The sequence below is a fragment of the Eleutherodactylus coqui genome, chromosome 12 (assembly GCF_035609145.1).
Source record: "Eleutherodactylus coqui strain aEleCoq1 chromosome 12, aEleCoq1.hap1, whole genome shotgun sequence".
In the NCBI taxonomy this organism is placed as follows: domain Eukaryota; kingdom Metazoa; phylum Chordata; class Amphibia; order Anura; family Eleutherodactylidae; genus Eleutherodactylus; species Eleutherodactylus coqui.
The window spans coordinates 118,073,366-118,097,290 of record NC_089848.1 but is presented as its reverse complement, the minus strand read 5'-3'; the positions used below and the strand labels follow the sequence as shown (position 1 = coordinate 118,097,290).

Genomic DNA, 23,925 nt, shown 5'->3' with positions numbered 1-23,925 from the left:
ACCAGCTGCAACATGGGCAGCGGAGTGGTAGTCAGGCTCCGCAGTTCTTTACTGAGGAGTGGGCATGGATGGCAGATATCTGCCAGGTCCTCGGAAACTTTGAGGAGTCTACCCAGATGGTGAGCGGCGATGCGGCAATCATTAGCGTTACCATCCTGCTGCTTTGCCTGCTGAGAAGTTCGCTGCTAAGCATAAAGGCGGATGCTTTGCGGTTGGAACAGGAGATGGGGGATGACAGTATGTTGCTTGATAGCCAGACCACCCTCATGTCTATATCTCAGCACGTTTTGGAGGAGGAGGGGGAGGAGCAGGAAGAGGAGGGGGAAGAGACAACTGGCCACACGGCAGAGGGTACCCCTGCTGCTTGCCTCTCATCTGTTCAGCGTGTATTAGCTGAAGAGGAGGAGGAGGATCCTGAAAGTCATCTTCCTAGTGAGGACAGCGATGTGTTGCATACTGGTACCCTGGCACACGTGGCTGACTTCATGTTAGGCTGCCTTTCCCGTGACCCTCACGTTAGACGCATTCTGGCCAACACAGATTACTGGGTGTTCACCCTTAGTGACCCACGGTATACGGAGAATCTTTTCACTCTCATTCCCGAAGAGGAAAGGGGTACGAGAGTGATGCAATACCACAGGGCCCTGGTGGGAAAAGTAAGGCTAAAGTTTCCATCTGACAGCGCTAGTGGCAGAAGACGCAGTTCAGAGGGCCAAGTAGCAGGAAAGGAGCGAGGATCAGGCAGCATGTCCAGTGCAGGCAGGGGAACACTCTCCGAGGCCTTTGCCAGCTTTATGGCTCCCCAGCAAGACTGTGTCACCGCTCCCCAGTCAAGGCTGAGTCGGGGGGAGCACTGTAAAAGATGGTGAGGGAGTACATAGCCGATCGTACCACCGTCCTCCGTGATGCCTCTGCTCCATACAACTATTGGGTGTCAAAGCTGGACACGTGGCACGAACTTGCGCTGTATGCCCTGGGGGTGCTGGCTTGCCCTGCGGCTAGCGTCTTGTCAGAGAGGGTGTTTAGTGCGGCTGGGGGAATCATCACGGATAAGCATACCCGCCTGTCAACTGCCAGTGTCGACATGCTTACACTCATAAAGATGAACAAAGGCTGGATTTCCCCAGACTTCTCTTCTCCACCAGCGGAAAGCAGAGGAACCTAATGATTCTTTTCGCTGCAACCGGAGAAAAAAGCATTCTCTATCACCGGAAAAAAAGAGGGAATTAGCTTTGTCAATCACTCTCGGATATTATTACTCCTCCTCCTCCTACTCTTCCTCCTAAAACATCATGTCATCACGCTGAACTGCCAAACTTTCTGTGGGTCTAAAGGCTCTGTTTGTAATTTTTTTACAATTTTTCAAAGTTTCAAAAGTATTTATACTTTAACAGAAACCAATTTTTTTTCACAGGGCTGCCCCCAGGCTCTGTTACAAATTAAGCAACAGCGAGCTGAATCTTTAAAAAATGTTTATGGGATTCACCTGCCTTCACGGTTGAGCAATTTTGCAGGGGTACACTTGTACTCTTGGTACACCAATTTTTCTGGATTCGCCTACACTTTTGGTAACCAAATTTTTTCAGGGGTTTGCCTACACTCTTGCTACAGAAATGTTACTGGGGTACGCCTATACTTCTGCTACAGAAATGTCACAGGGGTCCGCCAATACTTCTGCTACAGAAATGTTACAGGGGTCCGCCTACATTCTTGCTATAAAAAATGTTATAGGGTTGGGCAGCAATGCCAGCATGTAACCCAGGAGAAGAGGCAGCGGTGTCACCCGCAGGCAATGATTGTCCTTGGTTGCAGGTAGTGTGGTGCTTAGCTAAGATGTGCCAGCGCGTGTGCCTTGCTAATGAGGGTTTGTCCCAAGTAAATTGTTAGGGGGGTGACACTAGGCTCTTGCCCCCATTTAGGCCTAATAGTGGGACCTGGGAGCCTCAGATGCAGCCCTGCATGCTGCCCCTGCCCTTCCCTATCCGTTTCTGTGGTGTTTCCATGACTTTCTGATGTTTTCTGGTGTTTGACAAGTCATCAGCTATGCGGAGCATCGGTCCCATACAAAAATGCTCGAGTCCCCCATTGACTTCAATGGGGTTCGTTACTCGAAACGAGCTCTCAAGTATTATGGAAAGTTTGACTCGAGCAACGAGCACCCGAGCATTTTGGTGCTTGCTCATCTCTACTGCTGACATATTAGTCTAAAATAACAAATCTAGGACATTTTTCACATTTTTGTAATGTTCTTCATTCCTCTTGAGAAGTCCAGTGGCTGTTTGTCCTGCTGGAGAGCACCACAAAAGTGCAGGGAATATTATAGGCCATGCAATGCTTCCTGGGAAATAGCTATGTAAATTAGTAATACCTTATTTCCCTGAAAATAAGACAGGGTCTTATGTAAATTTTTATTAGTCTTATTTTACTTACCCAACTTGCTCGGTCCAGGCCCTTCCCACTGCTTTACCGAGCGCCAACACAGTTCCCGCAGTCCTTGGTCGTCCACACAGGCTCACTTCTTGGTTAGGGATTCAGGAATCCCGCCTCCACGAAGCGATGACTGTAATTGGTTGTTAGAGCACCACGGCTTAGCCAATCAGTGCAGCGCTAGAAGAACCAATCGCAGCCATTGTGCCGTGAATCTCCTAATCAGGAAGTGATCCTGTGTGGGCAGCCAAGGACTGCGGGTACAGCGTCGGGGCTCTGGAAAGCAGCAGGAAGGGCCAGGACCGAGCATGTTTGGTAAGTGACTCAGGTGACACGGAAAAGCGCTGTAAAAATGCAGCAATTGTGTTTTTCCTATTGACTTTTTTATGAACTATAGCTAGGACTTATTTTCGGGGTAGAGCTTATATTTGTTAAGTGTGTCGGCCGCCCTCTTGCTGTTCCGGGCTGACTTGGGTGTCACTCTGTTTGTTTCTTTGGAATGAATGTAATCTATGTTACTATTTTCTAACAGCACTGAAGGAGTTAACCAGTTCCCTTGCTCTCAGCCCAGTTGCAGGGTTAATAGCCATTAGCCTCCTATTTAAGCTGGCCTGATGCACTTCCTCTTTGCCACAGTATTGTTGTGTGCTTTTCTCAAGACAGCCAGCACATCTGGGTTGCCTGTCTCAGGACTGTTCTGTCTAATTGATCCTGTATCTGTTTATTCTGTATGTTCTTTGCCTTGTACTTTAGCCTGTGTGTTTCTGCATTTCCTTCCAGTCTGTGCGTCGTTCCCATCACGGTGATAACTCAGTCCTGTTCTGTGTGCCATGTCTTCAGTACTTCATTCCTGTGTCCTGTCACGGATAGTTAGTGCTGAGGTTCCAGTGTGGGGCTGTTCTTATCAGGATGCCTACCCTGCTTTCAGGCAGGGGTCTTAGAGTATATTTTTCTATTCTCAAACATTTCTTCTAACAATCCTATCTAATTCTGCACTCACACTGGACCATGCAAGTTCACACGTGTTTCCACAAGTTTTGACAGATTTATTCAGTCTGCATTTCAGTATAGAAGTGAATAGATGTTTTGAACTAACAGATGTGACCAAAAATAAGCCAGCGAGGTAATGTAACTTATTATATTTGTTATATTATGTAATTTACAGTAGAATCAATAGCCCACCAACTAGATGTCCGGTCTGTTACCAAGAAAGTGTAATTAATCGTTCTGTTAGTTAATGGTCATTATAATTTACAACAAAAGTTCCTCATTTAAGTCTTATAAGGTTCACATATATTGCAGTTACCTGTTACTGAATAAAACATCTAAAAAATGATTATTCTTATTTTTACCACATGAAAAAATAAATTAGGGGTGTTTATAACTAACAGATCAGAACAAGTACAAAGCAGACAATCTTAAGAGTATACTGAAAATAATGTGAAAGAGTCTTAATTATATATTAACTAGGAGAACAGAAATTTCGAAAAAAACAAGTACTCTGCAATTGCTATTCATTTTCATGTCCTGTCTGTTACTTAGGCCGCCTGCAGACGAGCGGGTCGGATCCGGCAGCGAGAAATCTCGCCGCGCGATCCGACCCCAGAGCCTGCAGGGACGAGCGCGTACTCACCCGCGCCTGGCGGCCCCGGCTCTTTGATGTGCCGGCTGCCGCGCAGCCGGCGCATGCGCAGACCGGAGCCGGCGGCCAGGTGAGTGCGTGCCCCGCAGAAAATTAGAACATGCCGCGGTTTGTTTGCTGCGCGAGATTTCGCGCGGCCAAACCGCGGCCGTCTGCATAGGAGTGCGTATTGTAATGCACTCCTATGCAGACTTTCAGCGGCGGAAATCCCGCGGGAAATCCCGCGGCGGGATTTCCGCTCGTGTGCAGGCGGCCTAAAAGTCACAGGTCATTTACTAAGAGTTGATAGAAAGTTAGGAGGTAGGTATGACATAGATACATTTGTCACAGTGCATAGTTTAACTACCTATAGCTATTTTTAAAGTTTCAGACAAAAATATATAAAAAAAAATAAAAAATGTTAAAAAATTTGCACATGTGTGTCCTGTCCGTTACCATGGAATGCACCAAGGGCAAGATTCCCCATCTGAGATTACTGGGGATAGCTGCCAGCCACAACAGGTCTGATCCAGAAGCCAGGCTGGTTGGGTAGCACAGTGGGTCCACTTTCGCTGTCTGTAACAATATTTCAAGCCTCACTGAAAATCCTGAATCATGCTAGTGATTATTTTCGGGGATACATGGGAGTCTAATCCTCCACAGCGCCACCTATTGGAAGGTACATTAGCTACCCTATGAGTCAATATCTGACCTTTTAACAACCAAAACCCTACAGTACACTGATGAGGGTCAATAACCCTGAAAGCTGTCTGTAGAAGAGTATTCTGGCTTGCCGTGCATCCCTAGTTGTGTTGCAATGCCTCTTAAAAGTTTGGAGATTAACTCATAAGGTAGTAGGAGGTGCTGTGGAGTAAATATTCCATCATTCATTTGCATAGCTTTCTCTTGGAAAGTATGAATAAATTGACAACTGTGATGACAATCAGTCTGTGAAGGGACATGACCTATTGATTTATATACAGTATTTCCAGGAGCAATAACAGAGGAACGCCACAACTCAAGAGGCTCCAGTACGGTTATTCTATTTCTGACAATAATGATGAGTAAGGGTAGAGCGCTCACTAGAAGGATACTGGAGAGTATAGTAGGTAGGTAGTCCTGATGTCCAAACGAATATTCATAGGTGCTGTGAACAATCTCATAAGAGAGAGCGGCTAGAGGAAAGCTCCAATCATGGCATGAAGGAGAAAGACATAAATGGGATAAAGAAAGAAAAAAACCTCAGCGCTCACACCATAGAATAAATAAAAGTAAAAATGTACTGAAGAGAATAAAGATGATGTCACTTACTTCGCGGAGGCGCCTTTAGGGTAGGCGCCTCCTGATCCCAGTAGGCGTATCAAAAATGGCGTCTTGAAAAAGGCCGTGCGGCCGAAACGCGTTGTGTATTATATATAATTTTATTCTATTAAAACCGTGAAACTTGTTTATCACCGCTGGCTGACGCCATTTTTGATACGCCTACTGGGATCAGGAGGCGCCTACCCTAAAGGCGCCTCCGCGAAGTAAGTGACATCATCTTTATTCTCTTCAGTACATTTTTACTTTTATTTATTCTATGGTGTGAGCGCTGAGGTTTTTTTCTTTCTTTATCCCATTTATTTCTGACAATAGATATGTTAGGAAAAATGATCACAGAACTTCCTTAAAGTCTACCTGAGTCTTCTAAATAGTCCCTGTGTCCTTGTTACTACAGAAGCTCTGTACCTAACAACAGAAAGTGGATTGCAGAGAAGCTGGAAGGGGGATCCCAAGTGGCAAGGGAGACTCCACGTAATTTACAGTATCAAAGAAGCAACATTTTTAATGCAAGTCTACTATAGAAATAATGAGACTAAGGCCTCTTTCACACAGGCGACAGCGATATCGCTGCTACAAAACCGCGGTGATATCGCAGCTGTGTTCCTGAGATTTTGCAGCGTCAGTGATGCATTTTTCTTGTGAAAAATAATGCATCTCTTCGCTGCTACCAGCCATAAACTCGTGAGATTTTATCGTGAGAAGGTTAAGCCCTACCTCTAAAATAAGCCCTAACTGCATTCCATGAAATAAAACAACGGAATACTTACCTAGCAGGCTCAGTCTGGGTCCTACCGTTACTCTCCAGAACTCTGCCAGGCGTCCTGCAGTCCTCTTTTGGCCACAGAAGATCACTTCCTGGTAGCAGGATTCAAAAGCCCCGCCTCCAGGAAGCAAAGACTCTGGATGATTCATCCAGCGCTGCATTGATTGGCTGAGCAGAGTTTGAAGAACCAATCACGTTGCGGAGGCGAGATTTATGAATTGGCTAAGCAGCGGCAACAATTGGCCAATTCATAAATCCCACCTCCACACCGTGATTGGTTCTTCAAACTCTGCTCAGCCAATCAATGCAGAGCTGGATGAACCAATCAGAGCCCTCGCATTGGTTCATCGAGTGCTGCATTGATTGGCTGAGTGCCCATTGGAAAGCATAGGCTTCACATACATGTGATTTGTAGCGCTGTCGCATCGCGGGGAAAATTGGGCAATTTTGTGGCCTGTGTGAAAGCAGACTAAAGTCCCAGTCACACAGACATGGATATGTTCCGTATTACGTGTGTATTTTTTACATCTGTAATACGGGGTAAATAAAAGCCTCTGATATCAGTTGTTTTACTCACATCTGCATATTTTTGGTGCGATTTTCAATCACTAAAAGCCCCCCAGCATATCCTATTTTGGTCCGAATCACAGGATGTAAAAGCCTATTGAAAATGGGATCTAATGAAATGGTAACATTCAATAAACTGAAATCCTATGTCAGATGGAATGATGGAGAACGCAAACGTGAATTTATGGCAAGTGAATGGCTCCGCATGTGAATGAAGGTACGATTAACTCTTTATGGACGTTGACTGTTGTATTTTACAGGATCGGGAGACGTCCGGTCATATTACTCTCCATGTTACTGATGTTCTCATTCGGCCTCGGAGCCGCGTTCGTTACACATTTTTACGTCTATACAGCGCTGAGATGTGTCGTGGGAATCGCTATGTCCGGCCTCCTCATTAATAATCTCGTATTGGGTAAAATACTTTATACTGTTATGTATAATCTGATAAATGACCCGCCTGCTACACCCAGCAGAGCCACTAACTAGCTTTGCCACAATTTTACTTTCACTTTCAGCCATAGCTACCTGCGGCCAACAGCGGGCTTTAGCATTCCTCATCATTGATGGTGCGCTAATCGTCAAAAATAGAACATACTCAGCTCGAAGATAAAGCGGCTTTCTGAGAGGCTCCATTGAAAACAATGGGAGCGTTATAACACAATTAGCACGGCACTGAAAACAACTCTCTAATCGCGGTAAAAAGTGCCTGTGTAAGGGAGGCCTAAGGAAGAGTAGAGGGGGATAATGACCTCACGTGATCTAGACTCTAGGCTTCTCTTAATACATCCCAGAATTGTGTTTGCCTTTTTGGCTGCTGCATCACATTGTTGACTCATGTTCAGTCTATGATCTATTAGTATACCCAAGTCTTTTTCACATGTGCTGCTGCTTAGCCCAATTCCTCCCATTCTATATGTGTTTTTTTCATTTTTATTGCCCAGATGTAGGACTTTGCATTTCTCCTTGTTAAATCCCATTCTGTTAGTCGCTGCCCACTGTTCAAGCTTTTTTAGATCTTTCTGAATCCTCTCTCTCTTCCCTAGTGTTAGCTATCCCTCCTAGCTTTGTGTCGTCAGCAAATTACATGAATGTAAGCTTTGTCTTGTCGGCAGATTACATGAATGGTCATTGATTTACATGTCCAGTATACTGTATTAAACTACATTTGTATCACTGGCCGCAGCACATTGCCGGTGGTCTCTGAAACTGGAGCGCACACAAAAAGTGCAGTAAAACACGCCGATGCATGCTCATACAAACAACACCCATTGTGCAAATCGTATGATTTTTTTGCGATGCGACAGCACTACAAATCCTATGTATGTGAAGCCCGTGCTTTCCAATGGGTTCCTTCACATTAGTGATGTTTTGTAAACTGTTACATTGCGAGAAAAAAAAAAAAAAATCACAGCATGCTCTGTACAACCCATGTATCCCTATGGAGCCTTCCTTTGTGATGCATCGCATCACATGAAATCACGGTTTTCGTGCGATGCAACTTTTACAGTAGGAAGTCCTACTTTTTGTCCCTAAAAGGCGCTGTCTGCTCCCCACACTTCTCCTCCAGGCAGTTCCGCTGCACTTGTTTGTAGTCTTCAGCCAGCGCTTCCTGGGGGGTGGGGGAGGGGGGGGGTGTCAAAAATCCCGCATCCAGGAAGCGCTGGCTCTGATTGATTCTTGAGCACCGCAGCTCAGCAAATCCCTGCAACACTCGATGAATCAATCACAGCCTTCGCAACCTCTTTTTATATATGGCACCATTTGCACTGAAAATACCTCATGTGCTTTAGGGAAGGGGTTTAGCCATGCACAAAGTCCCTATTAAGGGGCCAATCTTCTACTCAAGTTGCGTCAGAAGATTACAGCGAGTTATATAAATCCATCAGCTCTTCATAATGGAGAATACATTAATTATAGCGCATAGAAGACGAGTAGACGACCATTCTAATGATCTGTTCTTTACCATTTTATAGAAATGTATGTAATTGTTTTTGCAGTTGCTGAGTGGGTGGGATCCTCTAAGCGTGCGTACGCCACCATCATCGGCCATGTCTGCTTTGCCGTTGGACAGATGTGTCTGGCCGGCCTTGGCTATGGCATTAGGAATTGGAGGTTGCTACAGATTGTTTGTTCTGCACCAACGGGATTATTATTCTTCTACATCTGGTAAGGAAATGCAGCAAGAAATAATGTTAGATTGAAAGTGAAAATGCTCTGATTGTTGCACTCGTGATGAATGTTACTCCGCTCCCACAAATTGGGGGTCAATCGTAGCACAGGGGTGTCACTGAAAGCAAAAGAAGGCCCACATAGGGTCTTCTAGATCAAAAATTGCACCAAGATGGACAACAGGTGCGCTGCTTGTTTTAAAAGCATGTCATAAAAGACAAATTCTGCCAGGTGAACACAACACTCAAGCACGGACCCGCTCCAAGGAAAGGCTGTACAGCTACGGGAACCTTCGCTACACAAGACTGCAGGTGTGGTGCTTGTTTTAAAAGCAATGTCATAAAGTTTGCAAAGTACAAATTCTGCCAGGTGAATAGAATAGCCAAGCACGGGCCTGCTCCAAGGAAAGGTTCTATAGCTGCAGCTGCTTCTTGTGCTTTAGAAAATGTTCATTTTGGGAGAAGAAGGAGGAAACATGGCGATAGCGGGAGAAAGAAAGCAATTCCACCATCACCACCTCGAGGGCAAAATGTGCTCCTCGTAAAAATATCAGAGCTGTAGTTCCGTATTTACATATTGAAATGTTTTACATTTGGGGGAAAGTAGTAGGAAGAGGAAACACCTTGAGGCTGCAGTGTGGTCTTTGATATAATTCTATGCTCAGTCATACGGGAGTATTTGTCAGCAACTAATCGGTGGAATCTGCCATGGGCGTGCAGAAGTCAGGTGAAATCCATGCATGCTTCATCTCAATAAACATCAAGTGATCCACATTGTCTGTGGACAGGCGGATGGGTCTATTATTTATCACACCCCAGCTCTGCTGAACAGTCTTTCTGGTAGTACACTGGCAGCGAGGCAGGCAGCACCACTAAAATACCTCTAGCCACTCGTACGGTTTAGACACCTAGCTTTGAACGATGTCTGAGCCCACTGACAGGCACTGTGTGTATTTGCTGTTTCCCAGTTTGGTTTTCTTTTTGTTTTGTATTTAAAAAAAAGCATGGAGGTGCAGACACCCAGGGGCCATGGATCCCCTTCCAGCATACACCGGAGTGCATGAATCTATTGGGCTCCCCCCATCCCGCTCCCATATCCCATTCTTTGGTTTCTTCTTCCACCCTATGTATAGTTTTGTTTCTTCCCATCCCCCACCTCCCTCTCTTCTTATCAGTTCTTTTTCTATCCACTACTCCATCCCTCTTCGTCCCCTCGTATATCTCTATCCCTTGTTCTTTCTTTCCCTTTATTTACTACGGTATACCTTTCCATCAATGTTGGTTTAACCACTTTAAAAATTTAATAAAAGGATAAACATTTAAGACAGCCGGCCACCTAAATAAGCGCAGTCCCTGGGATGCACGATATGTGAGGACAGGAGTCTCGCTGGCATCTCTGTGAGCTGTCTCTGTTTGGCACAGCGTGATTTAATCTCCCAAACCTCAGTGCTAGCTGCGTGAGATCTGCAGATAAGCTGGACTGGTCGAACTGGCGGCTCTGAAAGACGTCTGAGGCCACAAACAATCTGTCTGCTTTGCTGCCATATATGTCGACAGCAGCAGAAATGTCCCCTCTCCCAATGTACAGACCAAAATTCATAGAGGCATATAAACATGATGCAGCTTCTTTCCCTGCTTCCTCCAAGAGAACCCCGTTTAAGTTCTCTGCTGGTATATAAGCTTTTCCACCTGCAGCAATATATCCTCTGCAGAATATCTGTCCCTCCTAACAGACCAGATGTTATATAGACATATAAATGTGATGCAGCTTCCCTGTCCTGTGCTTAACTGTAAAAAGGCCGCTGGTTACACTGTGCCTATATTATATATATATATATATCCGAAACGTCCACTCACTGATTACTCACTGGCTGACTCGCCACTAATTCTCTAGCTTCCTGGTGTGAAATGTGAAATTTGGCACAACCATTCTTTAGGTCCTAAATAGGAAAAGTAATGGCTGCGTGTCCACGGGCGATTGTGCACTGCATTCCCCACAGCGATAATCCGGCAGCAGGGAACGCACTGAACGCTTTCTACGAGCGGAGAATCATAGCGATTCTCTGCTCGCTGGTGCCAAATTGCGACATGCCGCGATTCTCTGCGGTGAGCCTATCTGTCAGATAGGCTTACTGCAGAGAACTGACAGTTCTCTCCCCTGCTCCTAGCGATACTCCGCAACGCCGTGGACAGGCGGCCTAAAGGGGTCACAACTTAATTATTCAATGCTAAGTGCAAAAGTAAGTGTACCCCTATGTAATGTAACTTTCCGGTATCAAACAAGCGTGAAATTTGGCACAACCATTCTTTAGGTCCTCAGTAGGAAAAGTAAAGGGATTGCAACTTGATTATTGAATCCTAAGAGCAAAAGTAAGTGTAACTATTAACACACATCTGTACCGCACAAAAGTGAAATTTGGCACGACCATTCTGTAGGTCCTAAATAGGAAAAGTAAAGGAGTCGCAGCGTCAATATTTAAAGCGTGAAAAACTGTGAAAATCTGCGATATGTGAGAGAGTTCTTTTGCCAGAAACCATAATACTTTAGGAAATGATTTGCATACTGAGGAGAATGTACCTCGCCTCTATGTACATGGGAGTATGTATAGGGATTGCAGAGGGTGCAGTAACACCTGGCCCCAAAAGCCCTAGGGGGCCCATAAAGTCTCTCTTCCCCATATTGCAAACCAATACTATCAATGAAGCATTACAGTTGAGGGCCCAGTTCCAGACTTTGCACTGGGGCTGAGCAGCATCACGTTACCCCTCTGACTATGTGTATATACTGAGGAGAATCTACCTCCCCTCTCTATGTATATACTGAGGAGAATCTACCTCACCGCTATATGTATATACTGAGGAGAATCTACCTTCCCTCTCTGTGTATATACTGAGGAGAATCTACCTCACCTCTGTGTGTATATACTGAGGAGAATCTACCTCCTCTCTATGTGTATATACTGGGGAGAATCTACTTCACCTCTATGTGTATATACTGAGGAGAATCTACTTCACCTCTATGTGTATATACTGAGGAGAATCTACCTCACCTCTGTGTATGTACTGAGGAGAATCTACTTCACCTCTATGTGTATATACTGAGGAGAATCTACCCCACCTCTATGTGTATGTACTGAGGAGAATCTACCTCACCTCTATGTGTATATACTGAGGAGAATCTACCTCACCTCTAGGTGTGTATACTGAGGAGAATCTACCTCCACTCTGTGTATATACTGAGGAGAATCTACCTCACCTCTGTGTGTATACATTGAGGAGAATCTACCTCACCTCTATGTGTATATACTGAGGAGAATCTACCTCCCCTCTCTGTGTATATACTGAGGAGAATCTACCTCACCTCTGTGTGTATATACTGAGGAGAATCTACCTCCACTCTATGTGTATATACTGAGGAGAATCTACCCCACCTCTATGTGTATGTACTGAGGAGAATCTACCTCACCTCTATGTGTATATACTGAGGAGAATCTACCTCCACTCTGTGTATATACTGAGGAGAATCTACCTCACCTCTATGTGTATACACTGAGGAGAATCTACCTCACCTCTATGTGTATATACTGAGGAGAATCTACCTTCCCTCTATGTGTATATACTGAGGAGAATCTACCTCACCTCTATGTGTATATACTGAGAAGAATCTACCTCACCTCTATGCGTATATACTGAGGAGAATCTCACTCACCTCTATGTGTATATACTGAGGAGAATCTACCTCCCCTCTATGTGTATATACTGAGGAGAATCTACCTCACCTCTATGTGTATATACTGAGGAGAATCTACCTCACCTCTGTGTATATACTGAGGAGAATCTAGCTGACCTCTATGTGTACATATTCAAAGGCTGTAAAGTACATTAGGAAGTGGCGATGGACTGCAGGGATGAAGCCTTTAAGGCTAAGAAGCCTGCAACCTCCAGTCTGGGGTTAAATTTGAATAAAAGAGGTCTTAACTTTAAGGGTAAAAAGTGAGAAGATTGGGAGGTGTGGCACATTCTGCAGAGAGACATGGGTACATGCAGTCTGAGGAGAATCAAACGCTCCTCTATGTGTATACATATTTTATTCCTTGGTTCTTCTAAAGTAACCATGACTTCATAACTTGTTCAGTGCGAACAACAGGTAAACACCTGTACCATATTAACTCAGACAAAGCTGGATATATCAGCTAGCGTTATATATTGCTAGGCCATGTGATGCAGGCGTCCAATGAAATTGCTGCCCATATGAAAGATGGAGGACAGATTGGGTGACTTTATCAAGGCTCACCTGCTGACCTCTGCAGCAAGCATTATGGGAAATTTGATTTTTCTGCGATTTTCACTAGAAATTGGTTTGGACTAACCAAATTCGCTTTTGCAAAAATTGGGATGATTTTATTGCCCAGCCAATCAAGATGAGCAACACTAATTATGGAGTCATTATCTGTCCCAGAGTGCCCCCGGCTGGATAAATGTGCGCAGTTCCTGCTTTCTCCTTCTTTATTGTGCCCTGTCTATTGTAGTACACGAGTGACATTCGATAAAATGATAATCATGTAGAGCCTAAGTGTACACTGTCCTCACCAGAAGCTTCACAGCAATAACTAGAGGTCTGCTCCTCGTATTAATTGTATGGGTGTGATGTGCTTCCCTGCAGGCTTCTTCCAGAATCTCCCAGATGGATGATAACTAAAGGGAAGAACGAGAAAGCAAAAAAACTCCTTCAAAAAGCAGCAACTATTAATAAACGGAATTTACCAGAGGAGTTAATGTCCCAGGTAATAAGAGCTACTCTACAGCTGGTACGTGTAATGTTCTACTATAGAGGTCAGTGCGATAGTACCAAGACTCATCGGGTGTAGCACTATATGTAACATCCACTATAGAGGTCAGTGCGATAGTACCAAGACTCATCGAGGGTGTAGCACTATATGTAGCATCCACTATAGAGGTCAGTGCGATAGTACCAAGACTCATCGGGGGTGTAGCACTATATGTAACATCCACTATAGAGGTCAGTGCGATAGTACGAAGACTCATCGAAGGTGTAGCACTATATGTAGCATCCACTATAGAGGTCAGTGCGATAGTACCAAGACTCATCGGGGGTGTAGCACTATATGTAGCATCCACTATAGAGGTCAGTGCGATAGTACCAAGACTCATCGGGGGTGTAGCACTATATGTAGCATCCACTATAGAGGTCAGTGCGATAGTACCAAGACTCATCGGGGCGTATAGTGTTATAGTGATGATATACCCTGTGACATACCCGGGGTTTACTCGCTCTCTGGGATCGCCATCTTCTTTATTTAGGATGGTTGGCACCACAAGCATAAACGCTCAGGACCACTGAATGACTTCAAGTTCTGGCCTTCCACCAGTTTTATTTAATACGCAGCAAACATGTACTGGAACTTCAGACAATTTCAGAGTTCATAACCCGCAGGGTCCCTGTCACTATCCCCCACCCATGGTGTCTAGAGGGCGTCCTCCTCTGTCAGGCCTAGTTTGGTCCCCGCCAGACCTCTGTCTCTGGCTTTCCGACAACTTACCCCTTTAAAAGAATGTGTTTCATCTTCTGTGAACTACCTTGCCACAACACTCATTGTCAAAAGAAAACCCTCCCCTAGAAGTTGTCAGAATGGGGTGAAACTTTCTCTGTGTGATTGTAATGTTGATATAAGTAAGAGATTCCAATATCAGAGCAAAAGGATCACTTATTGTGGAAAGCTGACACTTGTAAGGGAGGCTCTAGCACCCTGTTGTACCACCTCTAGCTTGGATACAAGATATGATACAGGTGGGCAGGGAGGCTCTAGTACCCTGTTGTACCACCTCTAGCTTGGATACAAGATATGATACGGGCGGGCATGGAGGCTCTAGTACCCTGTTGTACGACCTCTAGCTTGGATACAAGATATGATACAGGTGGGCAGGGAGGCTCTAGTACCCTGTTGTACCACCTCTAGCTTGGATACAAGATATGATACGGGCGGGCATGGAGGCTCTAGTACCCTGTTGTACCCCCTCTAGCTTGGATACAAGATATGATACGGGCGGGCATGGAGGCTCTAGTACCCTGTTGTACCACCTCTAGCTTGGATACAAGATATGATACAGGTGGGCAGGGCGGCTCTAGTACCCTGTTGTACCGCCTCTAGCTTGGATACAAGATGTGATACGGGCGGGCATGGAGGCTCTAGTACCCTGTTGTACCCCCTCTAGCTTGGATACAAGATGTGATACAGGCAGACATGGAGGCTCTAGTACCTTGTTGTACCACCTCTAGCTTGGATACAAGATATGATACAGGTGGGCAGGGAGGCTCTAGTACCCTGTTGTACCACCTCTAGCTTGGATACAAGATATGATACAGGTGGGCAGGGAGGCTCTAGTACCCTGTTGTACCACCCCTAGCTTGGATACAAGATATGATACAGGTGGGCAGGGAGGCTCTAGTACCCTGTTGTACCACCTCTAGCTTGGATACAAGATGTGATATGGGCGGGCATGGAGGCTCTAGTACCCTGTTGTACCCCCTCTAGCTTGGATACAAGATGTGATACAGGCAGACATGGAGGCTCTAGTACCTTGTTGTACCACCTCTAGCTTGGATACAAGATATGATACAGGTGGGCAGGGAGGCTCTAGTACCCTGTTGTACCACCTGTAGCTTGGATACAAGATATGATACAGGTGGGCAGGGAGGCTCTAGTACCCTGTTGTACCAACCCCTAGCTTGGATACAAGATATGATACAGGTGGGCAGGGAGGCTCTAGTACCCTGTTGTACCGCCTCCAGCTTGTATATAAGATGTGATACGGGCGGGCATGGAGGCTCTAGTACCCTGTTGTACCGCCTCTAGCTTGGATACAATATGTGATAAGGGCAGGCATGGAGGCTCTAGTACCCTGTTGTACCGCCTCTAGCTTGGATACAAGATGTGATACAGGCGGGCATGGAGGCTTTATTACCCTGTTGTACCGCCTCCAGCTTGGGTAGAAGATGTGATACAGATGGGCATGGAGGCTCTAGTGCTTTGTTGAATGCGCATTCTACAAGATGTCTACCTAAATAAACCCTGGAATCTTCTCCCATGCCTCTGCAGTGGAGTTGGATGCTGTCTGATAACATATACCTGCTGTGAGTACTGGTCCATAACTAGAAGAGCCGATACCTCAGCCGATACGCCTGCAGCCATGTTACGGAGTCAGAATAGTGACGTTTTCCCATCTCAGTGTAAAACAACCAGCAGCGCTCGGATTCTGCCATGTTCTCCTATCTGTGACTGTAGCTGCTGAGATGCTTACTGTCAGAAACTTTAGACCCAGTGCACAAAATCCGCCACAGATCCGCCTGTGCAGCGACGTCCACGTCTAATATGCTGATTTGTTTGTCAGATTTCATACTTCTACAGTGAAGGGAATGAAATTAGTGAGGGAAATCCACAGCAGAAACTGAGCCGCTGCGGGTGTAAAGATCTCTATCGCTCGTCAGTTTCCAGCACATGGATGAGATCTGCCCACATCTTATTGGCCAGTATTGTAATCCACTGCGGATTTCCCTGCACAAATCATCACAGAAGATCTGCAGCACTTCCAGAACATGTGGACATATCATTAGAGGGGTTGTCCAGTTACGACCTATGACCAGGATAACCGATCAATAGTAGAGCGTCGGCGTCGATCACCCACAGATCAGCTCCTCCCCTCAGCTGGTCCCTCAGGGTCCCAAACGTCAGACCCCACTGATCTGCTATTGACGGCCTATACTGGGGATAGGTCATCAATATCCTATATACATGGACCAGCTCTTTAAGGTTATGTCTACACAGGGCAGATATTCTGTAGCAGATCCGCAGCTGAAAAATCAACAATGAAAACTGCACCGTTTAATTCAGAGTTTAATGTGGATTTTGGTGCAGAATCCCCTCCTTGTTTGAAGAGGTAGAATCCGCACTAAAAATCCGGCGCTATAATTGACATGCTGCAGATCTGAAATTCGCTCCGCAGGTCAATGTCCACATGAGGGTCCACACAGAACACCCACAGTGCCCCTTCCCCCCCCCCGTGTGAAATAAACAATATGCAGCATTGTGTCCGTGGTTAAAGTAAACATCCGCTTCTCCGTAAAATACTCCTTCACATATTATGGCGCGGCTCCACCCAAAAAATCAAGTTGGAAACTCTCGGCCTGCCCACGGATGGAGGGGGGTTGGCCCTTACCCACTTATACTGTTACTACCTGACTAGCCAATTAGCATGTGTGGGGTGGTGGCTGCCGTCTACTGACTATAACCCAGGGGTGGGATTTGAGCGCAGAGTGGTGGGCTCAGAACAAGGTTTGAAAGGTTTATTACTCAGGGGTCCGACCTCGCGTGTGAATGCACTACCTGCGCCCATGTGGGTGACTCTCAAAACCTGGAACACTGCCCTTCATTTGATACCTGATGAGGCAGCCAAATGGTCTCCTCATACCCCTCTATGGTGTAACCCCAACCTCCCACACTTGCAATGTATGCCTGATATAGTCTTCTGGAGACAACATGGGATCACTACCCTCTCAGATGTTGTCGAAGGTGGCATTTTCTGTAGCTTTTTACAACTGTGGGCACGTTTCGGCCTCCCTAGGAGCTCCGTTTTTAAGTATTTCCAACTTCACCACGCTCTGAGAGACCAATTTGAGGGCCTGAGTATCCTCCTTGTCTTGACTCAGCTGGAGGAGTTGGCACAGATGGCTAATATCCTGAAGCCGCTCTCCTGTTTCTATAGACAGCTGACTCGTAGCCTCGCTTCATTGGGAGACAGGGCTCTGGAAAAATGGGGCTTAAATATACCGGACCTGGACTCGGATGACCGGAGAGGCCTTATGGCAGGCTCTGGGCTTCCCTTAATAAGTACTAGAGAAAGGCCGCCTGCACACGGGCGGAAATCCCGCAGCGTGATTTCCCACGGGATTTCCGCAGCTCAAAGCCTGCATAGGAGTGCATTACAATACGCACTCCTATGCAGACGGCCGGTGTTTGGCCGTGCGAAATGTCGCGCGGCAAACAAACCACGGCATGTCCTATTTCTGTGCGGGGCTCGCAGAGACATCACTCACCCGGCCGCCGGCTCCGGTCTGCGCATGCGCCGGCAGCCGGCACATGAAAGAGCTGGGGCCGCCAGGCGCGGGTGAATACGCGCTCCTCCCGGCAGGCACTGTGGCCGGGTCCCGCGGCGAGGATTCTCGCCGCCGGATCTGACCCACCCGTCTGCAGGCGGCCAAAGGCTAATATAAATCAAGTTCCTTCATAGAGTCCTAGCCGTCTAAATGCTATGGGCTTATCTCCTAGTTCAGACTGCCCAAGGTGCTTGATGGATACAGGCACAACTATGCATATGTTCTGGGAGGGTCATGGTTTATAAGCTTATTGGACGGATGTTCTTGAGTTCATGGAGACTCATCTGGGAGCGCCATGTATCCTACACCCTAAGGCCTGTCTCTTTGGCCTTATGGAAGACATTCCTGTTGATGCGGCAGCACGCACTCTGTACAAATTGCTGTTTTTCTATGCTATAAGGGCGCCCACCCACTGGCGTTTTTTTTCACTGCGAAATTCGCAGGTTTTTTTTTTCTGCAGGGGGTCTATGGGACTTGTAATGTAAAAATCGCGATCGCGCAAAATCGCGATTTACCGCGATTTTGCGCGATCGCGATTTTAGCTTTGCATGTCCCATAGACCCCCTGCAGAAAAAAAAAAACGCTGCGAATTTCGCAGTAAAAAAACGCTAGTGGGTGGGCACCCTAAGGGTAATATTACTTAATTGGAAACATCCCCAAAACCCACTGGGGCAGCCCGGCTGCGTGAGTTAAACAGTGTTGCCCCTCTATATAAATTGACATATATGGCTAGGGGCTGCCCTGCCAAAGTTCCCCAAGATATGGGGTCGGTGGGCTGACTGCCCCAATACTGCGCTGGGCGTATCTGACTAACTCCTCTTGTCTGGGACACTGAAGGTCTTCTCTCTGTTGGTTGTTGTGACTCGCAGGGACAGTAGGTGTACACAATATTGGTCAGAGCTGTGGGATTGGGTTATAGTTGTTTGTTCTACTTGCTACGATTCCCCGGGTTGGGAGTCTTGGCCTTCTTTGTTATAACGGCCCAAGTTGTTTAAAATAATAAAAAAAGGGGTATTATAAACTCTCAGGGCTCCGGCACACTGGTGGTTTTTTCATGCTGTGATATCGCTCCGTTTTTTTCACGCGATTGTCAATGGGACTTTCTAATGTTAATAACGCATCCCACAAAAATCGCAGAGCGCAAACTGTGAGGCGTTTATAACATTAGAAAGTCCCAATGACAATCGCATTAAAAAAACACAGCGATATCGTGTGAAAAAAACACCAGTGGGCGGAGCCTTTAAGGGAGGGAGAAAACGGTAATGTCCTAATTTTGTGAAGTATTCTGGATGATTCTCCCTCGATGTTCAGTATTGTGATGGATGACAGGCCCAATAAACGCTCCTTAAAAAAATGTCCACAGTTTTTAGGGATGTAACTGGAAAACTGTCACTACAGAAGTTTTCCAAATCCTAATCCTGGTATTTCATCCTCAGCTACAAGAAGAGAAGCAGCCAAAATCCGGAACCATGGTCGATCTCTTCAGGATCCCCCAGTTAAGAAAAGTAACACTTGTCATGAGTTTCATATGGTAAGTTCCACCGCAATCAACGTATCGCCCTGCTATGTATGGATTATACCGACCGCTCCCCGCTGTTAGGATTATACCGACCGCTCCCCGCTGTTAGGATTAAAACGACCGCTCCCCGCTGTTAGGATTAAAACGACCGCTCCCCGCTGTTAGGATTATACCGACCGCTCCCCGCTGTTAGGATTAAAACGACCGCTCCCCGCTGTTAGGATTAAAACGACCGCTCCCCGCTGTTAGGATTAAAACGACCGCTCCCCGCTGTTAGGATTATACCGACCGCTCCCCGCTGTTAGGATTATACCGACCGCTCCCCGCTGTTAGGATTATACCGACCGCTCCCCGCTGTTAGGATTATACCGACCGCTCCCCGCTGTTAGGATTATACCGACCGCTCCCCGCTGTTAGGATTATACCGACCGCTCCCCGCTGTTAGGATTATACCGACCGCTCCCCGCTGTTAGGATTATACCGACCGCTCCCCGCTGTTAGGATTATACCGACCGCTCCCCGCTGTTAGGATTATACCGACCGCTCCCCGCTGTTAGGATTATACCGACCGCTCCCCGCTGTTAGGATTATGGCCATTCACAACCTCTCTGTTTCATGGACATTGAGAAGAACTGTTCTCGTGGAAAGATCATAGATACTACTAATACTACTATTAAACACTACAAATACTACTACTAGATATCCCTAATATTACTATTACTAGATACTACTACTACATAGTACTAATACTACTACTAGACACAACAAATACAACTACTAGATATCTCTAATGCTACATATTCTGACTCAATAACATGGCTGCAGGCGTGTCGGCTGAGGTATCGGCTCTTGTAGTTATGGACCAGTACTCACAGCAGGTATATCTTGTCAGACAGCATCCAACTCCACTGCAGAGGCATGGGGAGAAGATTCCAGGGTTTATTCAGGTATCTTGTATAATGCACATTCAGCAGTAGGTAAAAAGAATGATGGTTAGCCAAAGCACAGAGTAGAGACCTAAGACATAGGCCATAGACAGGAGACCCCCCAGCAGGAGGAAAGGGAGGGGTTATGCAACACAGGGGGGTACAGAGAACCAGGAGGGACAAACTAAAGAAGGCAAACACAGTACAGGTTATACATGTCAATGAATAGAGTCAGGTAGATGAGACATGACACTCCCTGTCTGAAATCTTTAGATTTCACTGAATACTGTTTTGACATAATGTCCTTCAAAGTCCAGAAATTCTTGTTCAACCTAAAAACGAATAAACAAATGCAACAGCAATAATAAATGAACAAATCAACTGTTGTGGCAAAGGTAATCCACAGGTGGACTTCTTCAGTTTCTCTCGGTTGCAGTCTGCGGTGATATGCTCCCCGCCATGAGCTGTGTAGGATAATCAAGCTTCCTTAGGTGACTTCCTGCCTTGGAAGAAAAGGTACTAGTTCAAATTCTGTGACTGTAGGGTGTGCCTTACACATATGCCAACCACTACACTTTGACGATGCGTTCTTTGCAAAACACTGAGCAATGTGAATTAGTCTGCCAATAGCTTGCACGAGAGATCTCCATGTCGAGAAACGTTCAAAGCGATGTGACTTCAGGTTCACCTTAGAAGTTACAGAAGTGTAGAGCGTAGAACTTAGGGCTCTGATTTCCTTGTCAGACGCAGGGTCCACCAGATCATAGATGGCATTGGTAGGTAACAAAAAAGGATCTTCGTATAGAAAACTTGGAGGTGAAGACCATATGTGGTCTAGCAGATCTGATGTTGGTGCGGCTCTTGTTCCCCGGTCGGCTGGATTAAAGGGGTTGTCCCGAGGCAGCAAGTGGGTCTATACACTTCTGCATGGCCATAATAATGCACTTTGTAATGTACATTGTGCATTAATTATGAGCCATACAGAAGTTATAAAAAGTTTTATACTTACCTGCTCCGTTGCTGGCGTCCTCGTCTCCATGGTGCCGACTAATTTTCGCCCTCCGATGGCCAAATTAGCCGCGCTTGCGCAGTCCGGGTCTTCTCCTCTTCTCTATGGGGCTCCGTGTAGCTCCGCCCCGTCACGTGCCGATTCCAGCCAATCAGGAGGCTGGAATCGGCAATGGACCGCACAGAAGCCCTGCGGTCCATGAAGACAGAGGATCCCGGCGGCCATCTTCAGCAGGTGAGTATGAAGACGCCGGACCGCCGGGATTCAGGTAAGCGCTGTGCGGGTGGTTTTTTTTAACCCCTGCATCGGGGTTGTCTCGCGCCGAACGGGGGGGGGGTTTAAAAAAAAAAAAAAACCCGTTTCGGCGCGGGACATCTCCTTTAAGTTCTGTAGGGATGTAATGCCACTGGTTAGGGGTGGAGAAACTTCTGATCCTTTCTACTCGGTGTCCTACATACACATAGAATTGTTTTGTTTGGTTGTGTATATAACCGAGAACAACCTTACTGTCTGTGTAAAAGGTGAATGAATCAAATGCGACGTCCATTTCATCCCTTATCACTTCGGCGATCTCTACTGCTAGCATGGCTGCACAGAGTTCAAGTCTTGGTATGGAATGCGCAGGTTTTGGGGTTAGTTTGGCCTTACCTAGTACGAATCCACAGTGTAGCTCATTGTTGGCTCCTGAGATCTTCAGATAGGCCACTGCGGCTATGGCTTCCATTGATGCATCAGAGAAGATGTGTATTTCCCTTTTGACAGCAGCTGAAAGAGAACTGGGAGCATAACAGTGCGGTACTTGGAGTTGTTCTAATACTTTCAAGGACCTTTTCCATTTTTCCCACCTTTGTTGTCTCTTGACAGGTAAGGGAGCGTCCCAATCCATATTCTCAGTAGTAAGCTGTCTCAGAAGTATCTTGCCCTGAATAGTGATGGGGGCTATGAATCCGAGAGAATCATAAAAACTGTTCACGACCAATAAAACTCCACGCTTGGTGAAAGGTTTGTCGCAAGCTAATACTTGAAATATAAATGTATCTTGTTCGATATTCCAGAGCAATCCTAGGCTGCGTTGTATAGGAAGAACCTCAGAGCTGAGGTCAAGGTCCCGCAAGTTGATTGCCTGATCGTCAGATGGAAAGGCCTTCATTACTTCCTTGCTGTTGGAGGTAATCTTGTGAAGCCTAAGGTTTGCGGCAGACAGCATTTCCTTGGTTCTGGTGAGGAGATCAATCACCTCTGCGCTTGTGGGTAAGGATTTAAGTCCGTCATCTACGTAGAAGTTCTTCTCGACGAATTGCCGAGCATCCGATCCGTGCTCCTTCTCACCTTCTTGGGCTGTCCTTCTCAGTCCATAGATTGCTACAGCAGGTGATGGACTGTTGCCAAAGACATGTACCTTCATCCGGTAATCTATGACCTCTTTGCTGACATCATTGTCCTTGTGCCATAGGAACCTGAGATAGTTTCTGTCGTCTTCCTTAACGATGAAGCAATGGAACATCTGCTGGATGTCAGCCATAACCGCAACGGGTTCTTGTCTGAAGCGAATTAGAACGCCCATGAGGCTGTTGTTTAGGTTAGGGCCTGTGAGGAGAAGGTTGTTGAGAGAAACACCTTCATGCTGAGCACTGGAATCAAACACAACTCTGATTTGTTCAGGCTTGCGGGGGTGATACACGCCAAAGGACGGAAGGTACCAGCATTCTTCTCCTTCCCTTACCGGTGGCGCAGGTTCTGCATGGTCTCTATCGAATACCTTCTGCATAAAGTCTACGAAATGTTTTTTCATTACTGTTTTTCTCTCAAGAGTGCGTTTCAGAGAGGAGAATCTAGTGGTAGCTTGCTGCCTATTGTTAGGTAGCTTTACTCTTGGAGAACGGAAGGGTAAGGGAGCTACCCAGCTATTGGAGTCATCTTGGGTGAATTCCCTTTCCATGACCTTGAGAAATTCAATGTCTTCTCTAGCAGGTGCCAACTTGTTATCGTCACTTGTTGTATTGAACACTGTTGATCCAAGACTGTCATCCCAGAGGAAACTGTTTGTACTGTCTTGTTGGTCGTGGTGCCACTTACTGTTAGTCAGTTTCTCCTTCACCCGATAATGGTGTGGGCATGGATGAAAATAAGTACCGCGACCATTTGGCAAGATGTGTGTTTTAAATGAGGAAATCTTGGTTGGCTTTTTCATCTTGTCTATACAGACATTGCCTATTATGACCCATCCTAAGTCAAGGCGCTGGGCAAATGGTGCATCATGAGGTCCATTAATTTGCTGACGTATTTTGTGCACCCTAAGAATGTCTCTACCCAGCAGAAGTAGGATCTCTGCGCTCTTGTCAAGGGCTGGTATTTCGTTAGCTATAGCCCTTAGGTGGGGATGATGGAAAGCGGCCTCTGGTGTAGGGATCTCTCCCCTATTGGATG

The 23,925-nt window shown here is 46.2% G+C and overlaps 1 protein-coding gene across 1 annotated transcript in view; it reads left to right on the top strand.

Moving 5' to 3' along the window:
* Window positions 1–23,925, top strand: part of SLC22A13 (solute carrier family 22 member 13) — a 68,422-nt gene that overhangs the window by 24,537 nt on the left and 19,960 nt on the right. The window contains exons 3-6 of the mRNA XM_066585052.1: window positions 6,962–7,116; window positions 8,702–8,870; window positions 13,536–13,656; window positions 19,481–19,575. Coding sequence (XP_066441149.1) covers window positions 6,962–7,116; window positions 8,702–8,870; window positions 13,536–13,656; window positions 19,481–19,575 — 540 coding nt within the window. The remainder of the gene's footprint in view (window positions 1–6,961; window positions 7,117–8,701; window positions 8,871–13,535; window positions 13,657–19,480; window positions 19,576–23,925) is intronic.